The sequence below is a fragment of the Hippocampus guttulatus genome, chromosome 16, assembly GCF_054856545.1.
Source record: "Hippocampus guttulatus isolate MCC_2025c chromosome 16, RoL_Hgut_1.0, whole genome shotgun sequence".
Classification (NCBI taxonomy): Eukaryota; Metazoa; Chordata; class Actinopteri; order Syngnathiformes; family Syngnathidae; genus Hippocampus; species Hippocampus guttulatus.
In genome coordinates this window covers 1,396,671-1,411,286 of record NC_141276.1, presented here as the reverse complement: position 1 = coordinate 1,411,286, position 14,616 = coordinate 1,396,671, and the positions used below count along the sequence as shown (strand labels likewise).

At 46.5% G+C, this 14,616-nt stretch overlaps 1 protein-coding gene across 2 annotated transcripts; it reads left to right on the top strand.

Moving 5' to 3' along the window:
- The first annotated feature begins 1,630 nt into the window (after positions 1-1,630).
- Positions 1,631-12,705, top strand: rgl3b (ral guanine nucleotide dissociation stimulator-like 3b). Of its 2 annotated transcripts, none has more exons than XM_086133592.1 (16): positions 1,631-1,933; positions 4,227-4,510; positions 4,780-4,824; positions 5,142-5,341; positions 5,442-5,581; positions 5,763-5,978; positions 6,060-6,163; positions 6,486-6,570; positions 8,111-8,197; positions 8,917-8,949; positions 9,107-9,228; positions 9,432-9,521; positions 9,618-9,747; positions 9,898-10,218; positions 10,436-10,550; positions 11,428-12,705. In XM_086133592.1, the coding sequence occupies exons 1-16, from the start codon at positions 1,910-1,912 to the stop codon at positions 11,565-11,567; spliced, it is 2,136 nt and encodes a 711-aa protein (XP_085989718.1). In that variant the 5' UTR covers positions 1,631-1,909; the 3' UTR covers positions 11,568-12,705. The 2 variants fall into 2 exon arrangements, with proteins under 2 accessions (XP_085989718.1, XP_085989717.1); XM_086133591.1 differs by having other exon boundaries at positions 4,174-4,510.
- Positions 12,706-14,616: the final 1,911 nt, after the last annotated feature.

Here is a 14,616-nt window from a genome sequence, read left to right as displayed (position 1 = left end):
TGTTTGTCTGCATTCCTTGACAACAGTGTAACCTCTGTGCACATCTTTCTCTGAGGGCTTTGAATTCCAGAAATCCACAAATGCAAAACGGGCATAAAACCCAGTCACAAGTCTCAAGTAAATTTCAAGTCTCAACTTTCAAGTCGTGCACATCTCTACAGAACACAACTTGTAACTTATAATCATTAATTACGGTTGTTTGCTTATGCGTGCCCTACGATTGTCTGGCAACCAGTTGAGGGCGAACTGCCCGAAGACACCTTGGGATGGGCACCTGCACGCCCCGCGACCCTCGTGAGGAGAAACGGATTAAAAAAATGGTTGGATCGGTTTATAAAACCATATTCATACCATGTACTGCTTGTAACTTATTTTTGATTTAAACCATACCAACACCCATTTCCTGCTTATCAATAACATTGACTTGAAAACCATATTTCTGACCTATTTTTAACTCAAATGTACATTATTTATTAAGAACCAACATCTGATCTCTTTTGTGTCTTATCTTTTAACAAACAAGCAAACAAAAAAATCAAATCAACGTCTGTCAAGTCATCGCGTCTCAAATCAATTCACAGGTCATCAAAACAGTGACTCGAACGCGTCCACGTCGGGATGGCTCGTGTCTCCAACTCTGACGAAATGTCGATGGTTTAACGTAGATTCACAATGAACTCTTTAGGACCGACGAAACTAAAAATTGAGCTCCGCAGTTCAGCACGTGGTGTTCATTATCTCTGAAAGATAGCGTTCAAAAACATATTGCGATATAATAGTCATGTGTTGATTTTGTTTCCTAAAAACACAGGACACAAACATGCTCTTCATTAGAAAGTTGGGCCATGTCAAGTTAGAATGCGGTGCATTTAGTTACTTGTCAGTAGTTTCCAAGATGAAATAAAATGTGCTCTGTTTGAGTTGACGCTCAAAATGGCAGGCCTGTCTTGTCTAGCTGTCGCTCATGTAACCTCTGACTTCCAAGTTGAAGCAATGATCAGTATGCGGCATCGTAAACCTGTCTGGGTGCTTCATGTCCGCTCTGAGAGAACAACGCGGAGGAGAAACATTGACAGAACTCACACAGGCTCATCTTTGAAAATGTAATCTATAACTAACGTGTTGAAATCAGGAAGCTCGGTACTTTTTTTTTCTTAATGAAATGTTCCTTTTTGATTAAGGTAGACTGAGACTGAAGGAAATGACAGTTCATGTATTGACCATCCTGTGCTGCTTCCCAACACCATACAAAAATGGACAAAATAATAGTGTGCTGGTTTACAGCGGTGGTTGGTAGTAAATGCGCTGTTTGTCTCCGAGTTGAACCAGGGTTTTTTGCAGGGCGGAGAAAGGGGGTGTGGAACAAAACGAGTACCAAACAAAATACTTCTGGTACTCATTTGAGAACCACACCAAACCTATGTGCAAACCTGTATAAAATCCACTAAACGGCATTAAAAAGGTACAGTACTTGAGTGCTGTGATTAGGGAGTAGGTGTACCCGGAAGTGAAAAAGCGGAAACGATTGGCTAGCGAGCGGGGCGCACCCCGCCTCTCCACCATTTTGGCCCCTCCCACTGTATAAAAAAGCAGCGAGTGGCACCGGTGTTACCAATCTGTGTTCCGACATTCTTCAGGACCGTCTCTGTATCTCCCTGCCGGGCACGCCAAACGCGCCCCCACTTGGCTTTTTCTTATATTCGTCCGTATAATGTAGACAACACTTTCCACTATTCACTAACGTATTTATAAGTTTAATCAAACGCGGTAATGTAAATCCGTCCGGCAATTTGTGCAAGTTTGACCGCAACAAGCATGCAGCCCTAAAAGAGGGATCGTCTCGCCAACTGGAAGTTAATTTCAAGTCCAGAGAAGATGGAAACGCGTTCTCCGTAAGAAACGAAGCGAGATGGGAAAATGGGAGCTGACAATGGTAAGATGTGTTGTTTATTGTCATGGAGTTAGCAACTATAAAACCATTCTGAGAAATAATTGGTGCTGGAGGATGAATCTGCCAATTCAAACCATACAGACAATTCAGGAAAAAAGAACACTGGGCTCAATGCGCTTATGTTCATTTGCATCTTATGTACTTCATAAGGGCAAAGGGAAAATTATTGGGGAGAAGAGCAGTGTGGGCAGTAGACTAGTTCATGGACTGAAACTGTCAGTGTCCCCCCCCCCCCGCCCCCCCTCCATTAATTTATTTGTTTACCGATGATTCTCGAGGCATTTGATGTGTTGAGATCAGGTTTGAAGATGGCGGCCACTTGTCACATTGCCAATAGGAATCAGTGAGCTTGGTGTGTTTGCTTTTGACATATTTCAAACCCAAAGGGCAAGTTTCACCCCAAAAGTACGCCCTCAGCCCACTCCCGAGTGAAGCACACTTTCCCAGTTTTCTGTGTCACCCCTTCAAACGCTCCTGGAAGCATTCTTTCGACACCCTTTTTCAGCTTCATCTTCATGGCCGTCTTGATGTCACCCACCTCTTCAAAACGGTTCCTCCGGATGACCCTCATTGACCTTCGGGGGAAAATAAAAAATCACACGGGGGCCAGGTCAGGTGACTGCAAGTGTGGCAATGTTCTTCCCAGCCAGAAACTGTGGAACGCTCGGGACGTTGTGAGCAGCCTCGAGTTGTCCCGCCACAACCCGTCAAGTGTCGCAGGATCACTTTGGAGATGTTTTGGTTGATTGTCTGTCCCACGTCGAAGGGGAAGACACAAACGTTTGGGTTGAAAATAGGTTCACTTTGGGAACTTTTTCAACACACCCCATATGCATATGCACCTTCTTTGGCCATGCAAAAGTTGCAAACTGCTTGAAGTCTGTAAATGAGCCCTTTTGGCGAGATGATGATGGCAACGCCCGGCGTGCGAGAAAGTGGCCGCAATGATTGCTTATTCAAGTCAATGTATTGCATTTCATTTCCATTTGATGTACAGTTGTGCTCGGTGATATCTGACGGTGGGTACAAATAGCGCACAATGTTTCATGTGTTTGGCAGCCAAACAACGACAATAGTTTCTACAACACACAATGGCTGCGTCTGTGCGTGAGAAAGAAAGAGAGAGAGAGAGAGAGAGAGAGCATTTCTTCTCAACTTTTTGTCAGTTTTTGCGTGGCGATTGAGCAATCCCTCGCTTTTCGCGTTTAATTGGCACCCGAAATCCCCCGCGAAAGGTGAAAACATCAGATGATGCAACTTGCCCCTAGTATGTTTCCCTGTCATATATGTGGCATTTTCTAGTTGTGGTGTCTTGTCTCAAGGGCCTTTTTTTTGTTTATTTCGGCCACATAATGAGAAGGTAAAGACATACAAGACATGGTAGTTGTTCACATGAAATTATAACCTAAGAGTGCCATCAAGTAAATAAGCGCTTTATTTTATGAATCCAAAAGAGTGGTTCCCAATTGGCGCCTCAACGTTGGCTGTTTCCGTCGTCAATCTCTATTCGGGATGAAAAATGTCAGCGTTTTTGGTCTTGCGCTTATGGCGGAGGACGTGGATCTCGTGCCGAAGAATTGCGCTTACGACTTATTGGGATTGTTCATAAAATGCTGAAAACCTTCTCTACAATCATGTCTTCTTTTTCTGATTTATACGCTTTTCTGAAAGTGCATATTTAATTTTGGCCAAAGACATTTGCACCGTATTGTATCTCGCTGACATTTCGACATTATTATGGTGTTCTTTTTCTTTGTGTTATGAAATGCCAGAAATTTGACTAATCCAGTATTTGTCCATAAACATTTGCTTCCACCTCCAAATGATTCTTGCCAATTTCAGGTTATTCCGAACTTTGGAATCAACACTTGAGCACTTGCCTTGTCACGGAAGCTGATATGAAATCGAACTGCAACGCGCCACGAACTTTAATAATCGATTATTGTGTCGTGTATTTTGTCAAAAGATAACTGAATCAGATTATTTTTTTCAAAAACTCCATCCCTTAAATGAACAAACAGGACAGGGTTTTAAAATCATAATGCAGAAAATGCACAATCATCAATTTGTTAAGATAATAATTATTTGTTAATAGAATACCAGAAAATCTATTGTGGCTTATCGTGATATAAAATGGCCGATATCATGATCGATATCGTCCAGTTCTAAAATGTTGTGTTGTCGTAGCGTTTGTGTGTCTTTGTGATATTATTATCGCTAAGATTGCAGGAATCGGTGGCAGTCAACGATATCTCACAAAAGCCCCGATCCGCAGAACCCAGTGCAGGAGTGGGGTGAAGAATCGGAGGACGGTGCCGTTTACGGGATCACGCTGCACCGCGTCCCCGTCCCCTCCTCGCCCTCCGGCTCCAATCCAGCGGGGGCGTTTGTCCAGTACCGCACCAACAAAGTGCGGCGTCTGAAGGCCGCGCGTCTGCAAATGCTCGTCAATCACCTCCTGGATGCCGACTGTCTGGAGCCGGACTACGGCAGGATCTTCCTCTCCACGTACAGAACCTTCACCAGCACGGCTAAGCTCTTAGAGCTCATCTTCCAAAGGTACAATCACTTTTTTTTTTTTTTGCCGTCCACATATGTTATGTCTCATGATACATCGATAGCCAATGACACAGAGTTGCCAGTTTTAGGCAAAATGAAGCCAACGCGATGCCTGCAAGGTGCCCACGACGCAAAGGCTCACAAAACAACAATGATTGTGTCCCGAGAGGCTGAGAGTGCGCTTGATTAGGATTCAAGTGCAGGATTAGGAAAAATCTTGGTGAAAATATAATCGCATGCAATTTGTCTTCCCTCGTGTCCTCCCGCAGAGACGGTGCAGCAGCAGAATTGGAAAACGGGGAATGCAACCCGGGGTAGGTGGATGTGTTTTGTTTTTTTCGCATATCGTTGGCATCAGGTCGGAACCTCCTTTGCCACAATTTGGCAAACGTTCTATTTTTTCACCAATCTATTCTTTTGGTCAGTCCATATATGTGCGTGTTTTTTTTTTTTTTTTTAATTTATGGGCGGCCCGGTGATGGACTGGTTAGCAGGTCCTCCTCGCAGCGCAGAGGCGCAGGGTTAGTTGGGTTCAGGGATTCCTCCAGACGCCCGCGTTATGCACGTTAGCCTTTCAGTCTTGAACGTACGTAATGCGAAGGCGCTCGCGATTTTCCCACCGCCTCCCCAGTCCTCTGTTGGCCTTCGTCCAGACATGGTTGGATGAATACAGCGAGGACTTGAGGGATCCTCCGCTGCACTCCGGGCTGCAACTTCTTTTGGATCACCTGAGGATCAGCTCCGCCGTGCACGACCGACTCCAACGTCAGCCGAACTTCTGTTCGCTGGCCGGGCAAACTGAAAAATTGCTTCGCAGGTTCCGGAATGAAGGTGCGCCTCCATCTTAGCGAGCGTGCGCGTGATGATGTTTTCGTGACGCAGATGTGCTCTTTTCTTTTCTTTTTTTTTAATGCGCCTTCTGATTCGGCAGAATCTGCGACACGTGTGAGCCAACCGCAGGAGCGACTTTCAGGTGACGAGGATTCAGGATGTGAACACTCCCAAGATCAAGGTGACATTGGGGATTTCTCAGCAAGAGCCATCGCGGAGGAACTCACCCGCGTGGACTCTGTAAGATCTTGTCAAATACGCCGAGGTTCACCATTTGCCGATTCCGGCAAAACTCAGCTTTTCTCCGAAAAGTGTGCTTTCAAAAGACCTTTGCGAAATTTGCATCGACCTTTTGAGGACTTTCAAAGCACGCTTGCCGTTTTTATGTCGTTTTCTAAAGGCAATCGTCTTTGGTTCCCAGGCTTTATTTTCCAAAGTGGCCCCTTACCAGTGTTTGGGCTGCATCTGGTCACAGAGAGACAAGAAGGAGAACATGTCCCCCACCATCAGGGCCACCGTGGCGCAGTTTAATCGCGTGACCAACCTGGTCATCGTATCCCTGCTGCGCCGCCCCGCCTCCGCTGCGACGCCACCGCAACGAGCTCGGATGGTGGAGAAGTGGATCCGCGTGGCGCTCGTGAGTGCCGCCGATGCTTCCTGCGTGTCCCGCGCCATCTCCAAAGTACGGGCGGCAGAGAGCATTTGTATTCGTCTGCAGGACTGTCAGCGTTTGAAGAACTTTTCCTCCGTCAAGGCCATTCTGTCCGCCCTTCAGTCCAATGCGGTCTACAGACTGAGAAAGACCTGGGCTGCAGTTAGCAGGTAAAGTCCATGTTCCGTTCCCCCTGAAAGGCAACAATCCGCAGGCCTTATCTTTTATGTCACGCTCTCCATCGTAATTGTCTTTTAACGAAGGCAGTGAACCGTCATCAAGGGCAACGTCAGCAAACGCGCTTGGATGTGGGTCACATTCTTACAGCGTTGCACCGCGCTCGTAAAATGCCACGGATCATAAAAGCCAACCTTCATCGCGTTTTCTCGCTGACATAACGCCCGTGTGCTCTGAACTCGAGCTCATCATGAAATGGATGAGTTTTTTTCACCGGCATGCCCCCCCCCCCCTCCCCCTCCGTTGTTTCTGCAGGGACAGCGTGGCTACGTTTGATAACCTCTGTGAAACCTTTCCTGATGAAAACGGTCTTCTGACCAACAGGGAGCTCCTGGTGGAGGTGAGACCTCAAATGAAAAACCACAAACAATTCACCCTTTCTCCCAACGTCACTAAAAAGAGCAAAATTACATCCCGTCATCTGAATTGGCATTTGCCACCCCCACACCCCTCATATCGTTTAGGCCCTTATCAGTTAATTCAGTACCAGCCAATTCTGGACCAAGTCTGAAAAGACGTTTAAAAACGTCTTTGGGAGTGAAGGAGTTAGTTATTCCATGACAGCGCTTGTTTTTTAGAAGGGTTAAAAAAAAAAAAACTGCGGCAAGTAAATAGTACGAGTAATGAGAATTCAAGCGGATCGTAGGAGAGGGCGAGAGCCGATGAATCACGTCGCAAACACTTCATATTGGCATGAATACAAAAAACTGCACATATTGAAATGTTCTTCTCAGTACGCTCAATATTGTGACACTGTCCTGCTATTGTTCAACAGGAACAACCTTTGTGACCTGCCGACATTTTTATAAAGTTAATGTTCACCTGAGTAAATCCATTGAGTTTTGGCACCTGCATTCCTTGAAAAAAAAACCAAAAAACAAATCTTGAGTGATCTGAACGGAGGCTTTCGAAAGCACCACGTCGGAGCCGAGTGCGCAACGTGCGTTCAGTACAACGGAGCCATCCGCGGGCGGTGCCGTTTGGAAAGTGCAAATCAATGACTGGCGTCACATTGAAGTCACATTTTCAGTTTGCGTTGATCGAAATATCGACTGGGCGGGAAAAAAAATTGGAGCGTTTCGGTCGTTTGTCCCTTGTCCTGCTGTCGTCTCCTTCGGGCAATCGAAGTGGCCTCAGACGTGCGGAGAACACCGAGGTCACTGTTGCGCACTCCCACTTATGCACCGCATGAAAACGTTCAACGCGGACTTCCTCCCGAGTGGAGAAAAACAATGAAACGGCCTCTCAAGGTTAATGTGTAGCAAAAGCTATTCTCTCAAGTTCGCAGCCGAGCGCTGACGCCGTCAACTGGAATTCTCGTCGGCACGTACGTTCCGAGCATCGAGTAACGGCTCGGTTTGTCCACCTCAAATTCAAGTGAACGCGGCTCCCCGCGACCTCCTAATATTTCTCCCAAAATATCCAAACGCTTTCATATGCAGACATCGAAGCCTCGGGGAGGGAGCGAGAACTACTAGCCGATTAAGAGTTTTCGAAATGTATATTAAATAATGCACTACAGGAGATGCGGTCATGCCATCTCCGATGGCAGCATGAGCTTTCAAGATGACGCATGCACAACAACAACAACAAAAAAAAAATCGCTCCGCTACGATGCTGCTCGACAAGGGAGATGATTTGACATCTGCGTGTGGTGCCTCGACCCAAAACTATCTTTGGCCCCGCCGTGCGCTAAACAAGTTTCATGTGGCCGCAGATCCGGCAGGATGATAGGCCGGTAATCATAGCCTCCGGCGGAGTGCTTTATGAGTCATCTCCATGGGCTCCGGGGTTGAAACATGAGCCGGCTCGGAGCAATAAACCTTGAATGAAAGTAGGACACGCGCGGTCGAATTAAAGCAGCGTTTGTTTCGATGCAGAATACGTCCGGTGGAGCGGTGCCTTACCTGGGCACCTACCTGAGCGTCCTCACCATGCTCGACACGGCCCTGCCGGACACCGCGGAGGTACGGTATATCCCCGACATGGTCTATTAGATCGGCCCCGTTTCCTTTATCGGGATTTATTTTGTATTGCGTGACACGCCCGTGGGAAATGATTGACGGTTATTCTCCCCAAGAGCAATTACCGTACGTCGTCTGTAGCTAGCGCGACATAACAAAAACCAAAATAAGTGGGCGGCAAAAGTCATTCCCGCACTGCCGTTTTTAGCTGGCGAGGAAAATCCTGCGAGTGAATTTTCCACTTTCACTCCAGTCGAGGAGCAAAAGTACTTTGAATCCATTTTTATTGACGTTTCTATCGATGGACGTGATCTTTAAAGGTCAACTGTGAAGTCATTTTAGAAAATCCCCCAAATGAAATATTTGGATGGCGCAAGTCATTGAAAAGAATGAATTTCGACCAAGCGATCGTTTTCCCGACGCATGTACGATACTTTGAATCGAATATTTTCAAAAGCGATAGTGAGAATTAATTCACTGATGAGCACACGTCCCCTCTTTTGCAAATCCCCCTGAGAAAACGTCACTCTTGACCTTCAGAATGCTCTATTCTCTTAAGTCAGATCCTTCCTGAACTTTAAGAACGAAGAACCGTGTGCCGTGTTCCCAGTGCTCCAAAAATCAAACTCAAGATTGATGCATTTTCTTCAGTTTTTTTGCGCCGCCTCAAATGAAGCAAGTTGTACACGTTTGTTTTACTCGTATGACGAATGTTTCGACAGGCTGGACTCATCAACTTTGAGAAGAGGAGGAGGGTGAGTTTCTTTTCTTTTCTTGTTCGATTGTTTTATCGCTGCTGTTAAATGCGATGCAAAGTTACCAACATGTTTCAGTAAAGATACCAGAGGAGTCGTTTTTTTTTTGTTTTTTTTTTCCGAATTGCGTTTCTCGAAAAGACGTCTGTTCCTGCAGGAATTTGAGGTCCTGTCACAAATCCGTCATCTGCAAGCGTCCTGTGCTCAGTTCCACCTGCCTCGTCACCCCACAATTGCTGGCTGGATGCGGGGACAGAAACTGCTCACCGACCAAGAAAGGTACAACGGAAGACATTTTGTTTTTCCTCAGCAAATTCAGCAAATCGCATCACCGATGCCATCGCTCACACGGGGAGAAGTTTGTGCGGCTGCTCGTCATGAATCTGCACGTCGTCATTTTCTGACATGTTGTGGAAAATGTTCATGGCTCCAACTGTTGAAAACACCAGCGCCCGTTCAGAGATCTTTTTTTTCTTTTACAGTCATGAACTTTCAAGACAGTTGGAGCCTCCGGCGGATGTGTGTTCGCCAACCGCTTGGAGCCACAGAACGCTCACTAAGAAACTTTCCTCGTGAGTATCACGCAAAAGTATGAGGCCCGCCGAGCCAGCACACGGGCTCGCGCACGCATTCGCGCGCTTTACGACGGCATAAAAATCTTTCCTCAGTCTCTTGACGATGGGCGATGGATCCAAAAAGCTGCCGGCAGACCAGATCAGCGTTTCATCTTCGGGTTCCAGCGGTTCTGAGTTGGAAGATCTTTCCTCTCCAAACTCGGCCTGTTCCATCAGACTGCAGGTAAAGCACACTCTTTCTCAAGACGCATTTTGAAGTGAAATGATTTTTCCTTGACTATTATTTTGACGGCACTCCTCTTGCTGTTACTTTTGTCTTTTGTTGTGAAGAAGGTCTAGACAAGTGTCTGATAACGCGTGAAACTTTGCTCAGTCCTTCCACAGTTCTAGCAGCAATGTGTCAGAGGTCTTCTCTTCATCTTCCTCCTCCTCCTCCTCCTCTTCATCGTCCTCTCCGTGCTCCTCGACGGCCTCGTCTCCGGACTGCCAAACTCCCTCGGGCTCGTCTTCGGACTCCCTCTGCTCCTCGGCGGCTTCCCGCGTCACGACTCGGCCCTTGGCGGCCCCCCAGCACAAACGCTCCGTGTCCATGACCTCTCTGCCCGTCTACAACCGCCAAAGCGCCGATTCCTGCATCGTGAGGGTCAGCGTGGACCTGGGACACAACAATGGCAACATGTACAAAAGTGTCTTGGTGAGTTTTCGTATGCTTCACATCCCACAATTATTCACGGAGCGTTCCCCCACGAGTGAAAGTGAATATGCTTATGTCAAATCCCGAATATGTGGGATGGGGGGGGGGGGGGGTTCCTGTATTTGCTCCAAAATGTAATGCGTGGTTGACATTTCACGTCCACAAGAGGAGTCAGGACAGTCTTCCGTTGAACTCTTTGTTGTGTGTGTTTCCATAGTTGACCAGCCAGGACAAAACTGCACATGTGATTCAGCGGGTTTTAGACAAACATCACCTGGATCACTTGAACTGGCAGGATTTCACTCTGGCACAGGTCATCTCGCAGGAGAGAGGTCAGAACACCGAAATACTACTTAAGAGTCAACTGAAAAGTGTTCTTCATAGTAATGTTCTGTTCTCTGCGCCTCCGCTATCCCCAAAACGACAATCGGATTTAATGTTTCATTTGTGAAATGTGAGTTCAGCGGCAAAAGCCACCTGTTTTTTAGCTGTCTCGGGGGGGCGGCCGTTTTGCTTCATTTTGTTGACTGAAAATGACCGCACAGTTGCTACGGTAACGGCCAATTACGGCTCACCTGGTTTCTGAAGCTGAACCGCGATTGGCCGTTGCATGGAACGTATCATTGTCACCAACATTTTTGGATCGACTTCCCCTTTAAGACGCTCTAAACAATATAGTGCAATAAGTGCAGAGGTTGTGGGTTCGATCCCGGCTACAGCGTTCCTGTGTTGAGTTTCCATGTTCTCCCCGGGCCTGCGTGGGTTTTCTCCGGGTACTCCGGTTTCCTCCCACCTTCCAAAAACATGCACGGCAGGCTGTTCGAACACTCCAAATTGTCCCTAGGTGTGAGCTCGGATGGTTGTTTGTCTCCGCGTGCCCTGCGATTGGCTGGCAACCGCTTCAGGGTGTCCCCCACCTACGATGGGCTCCGGCACCCCCCCCCCCCCCCCCCCCCCCCCCGCGACCCTGTCAGGATAAAGCGGATCATCAAATGAATGGATGGATAGTCTTTACATTCGTGTCATCCGAGCCGCTTCATATTATGGAGGTGCTTCCGACAATTGGGCTATCCCAATACAATTGTCCTTTTATTGGAAGTGTTGCGACTGCGCCGTTGGTACCATATGAAGCGTCTGGTGCTTGTCATCGCCACATTTTGGTCCTTTTGATCAGTAACTCGTCACGACGTATTCTTCGTCTGTCTCCAGAGTTGCTCATCCCGGACAAAGCCAACGTCTTCTACGCCATGTCCACCACGGCAAACTTTGATTTTGTCCTGCGTCGCCTCCAAAAAGGCCACAAGAAACCACTGAGAGCCACGTCAAGTCTTGGACGCTACACAAAATAGGACCACAAAAGCGACTTGGGGGAACTCTTAATAGTTGCAAAAGAGAAACGTTTCTTGATCCTCTTTTGCTGGTAACAAAGACGAGAACATGTGAAGAAGCTCCGACGGTAGCAAAGATGGGGGGGGGGAAGCACTTTATGAATAATTCTCACTGCAGTGGGGACTCGGGTTTCAAATACCCGATGTGCTGTGTGGGGTTCAGATGTCTGAAGAAATGCGTGAAGTTTTGTGATCCTCTCGAGGCGAGTCGCGCTCATGTCACCGCACCTGAGCCAGCTGGCAAGTGGGTGGCGGTGTACTGTACTGACCCGGCAGCACCATGTTCCCTGGCCAGTTTCACTGCACCTGCTGTTGCAAAGACATTCGGCACATTCGGATGACAGCCCCCCCTGACCGGAAGGTTGGCATTCCCCAGCCTGGTAACCGTGACAGCAAGAGAGACTTTGGAGAGGAACTTTTTTTTTTCTGTGTTTAGTCTCTTTCATTGGTTGGTGTTTTAATCTCACTGTTGTTCACATCAATCCCATTCTGATTGCTTTTGTTTGTTTGTTTTGGATTCATGTTGTCCGCGTACTTTCACTGGTAGCCAATTTAAAACCCTACACCGAACACGGATGCCTAATATTAAATGTTACTGTTTTCTAATGATGTTGAGATGATTTAAAGTCTTTCACAAATTGTTTAAAAAATATTTAATGTAAGCGGTTCAGTCATGTGGGCCCTGAATGAAGCTGCTGCTCAAATATGTTGCCTAATGCCGGAAGACAACTTGTACATGTTCTCATTTCAATAACTTTGGTTGACGCTGACAGTAAACACCCAGTGAGATGGGTCGCAATGCTCACTTGCAAGTGTGACATAACAGAAGTGGTACAAAGAACACTATTTGATACAGTTTGAATTCAAAAACATTTTTCCTAATAAAAGACCATGTCAACTCTGTGAAACAAGAAAAAATGTTTTTAAAAAAAACCCTGCAATCTCTCTGCTGTGTAATTTAACCTATCTTGTAGTTAACTCTCGAACATCCACCCGAAATGTCCTTTGGTCAGTTATGAAAGTTCTTAAAACGGGTTTGATGCTTTCGTCATGTGCTCTTATCAGTTCGTTAAACTGCTAATTAAAGGATTAATCTGAATGTCAAAAAGTTGCTTCTTTCTCTTTTGCCATGAAGAACAAACACCCCCCAACTGCTACAAGTACATTTGGTTTGCACACACAAACAAATTGGATCAAACACAAATCTCCGCGGCTGCGAACAAAACCACAGTTATCATTTGTATCATTGTTAGATTGTGCAAGCGTAGCGAATGGACGAAATGGTTAGGTGTAACCTGTGGGACACTAGGACCCAGGATCCCCCACAGGGAGCAGACAGGTGCCAGCCTACTTTACCAAATCCCGCGTGATTTCCTCAAACTAACGTTTGTTCTTGCCAGGTATGCAGCCGGCTCAAGTCAAAGGAGTTCTGGTCGTCCCGATTGAAATGCGCGAGAAATGGTTGTTGTCCCAATTGCAAATTGATCATCTGTAGCCAAGAGATCAAATAATTTGAATAAAGCAGACCTCTGTAATAGCCTGTAGCAGCAGAGAACCCCCTGAACGTGTTGACTATTGATGAGGTGAGAATGTTCAATGCATTTAAAATGGTGTTTTATTTCCGAGTGGCTGTACGAGGATTTAGGCTGAACCATTCCCTTATTTTGCAGCCGCGCCATTACACAGCCACTGTTGTTTCTCTCCTACAAACTTTGTGTCAAAATAGGCATGCATAGGCTCCCTTGTAACTCTGCCAGAGTTACGGTTACTAGTGCCATCAAAAAATTCAAGTGACATCCAGTTTTGGGGCTCTCGGTTACGTTTTAAAAGCCCTTTATAGATATACCAACCTATTAAGGTTTCGTATGGATGCAAAATACTGAATAACGACAAGTGGAAAGTACTGCAATAAAAGACTCCAGGTAAATTCCTGTTGCGCTTTAAGAAAAACGGCCACTAGGTGGTGATAAAAGGTTGCATTGCGGCCACTAGGTGGTGATAAAAGGTTGCATTTGACCCACTTGCAAACTAGTGTGAAGCGGCTGTACTGCTATCGAGTCGCCGCCTGGAGGCGGAATGCATCTTGGTTGCAGTCACCGCTCCAGCTCGGGCGCCTTTGTGATGTGGAAACGCAATTCAACGTTAGCTGATGCGTCCACACGTTGAGGAAGGCATCACTTTAGCCATGCACCCAAATACGAAGTCGCTTTTGTTTGGATGGACTCTAATGTATATGGCAAGCCTTCGCTGGTTGTGCTCTCTCGTAGGACAATTTAGCACGAAACTAGGAGGACGGTCTTTTCATGTAACCATTTTCCACTGCAAGTGCCACCTACGGCCTAAAAACACGCAATGAAACCCCATTAGTTAACTACTGTGCTAAATAGGCATGTGTCATCCACTGTCGTGCAACCTACCCGTAGGACCAAATGTCTTCTAGTAGTTTTGCCTGACTGGTGATATGTTGGGTTTTTTCCCCGTCTGGTATGCCAGTTGGGCTACCGCATGTCATACAGGGGTGAAAGGTCAAAGTAGAGAAAAAGAAATACTTCAGATACAAGTGGTGTGGTAGCTGAGTCATTAGCTTGTCTGCCTTCCAGATCTCAGTTCATTTAAGTGTTCCAATCTGGGCTTCCTGTGTGGAGTTTGCTTGTGTGGGTTTTCTCTGGGCAAAAACCATGCTGCTTGGGTTATTTGTTAATTCTGAAAAACTGATTAAAAAATACTTTGAAAAACAACAGCAACAAAAAATATGACAAAAGTGAACGCAATAACCTTCCGTCCCATAGTATGTGCTGGTATTGCTTTTTTTTTTTTTTTTTTCCTTTCTACTCAGCAGCAGGACAGAGTTTTCCACATGTGGGTGTTATTTGATTGGGGTTCCCAGGTCAGCATTTCCTGCGGAGAAACAGAACACTGCACTCATGTATTATGTATGCGTGTGAGGTTCAGCCATTTGTGCAAACCGGCGGTTGCATCCGCGACGCCCTCTTTACCTTCGGTGTAGCGT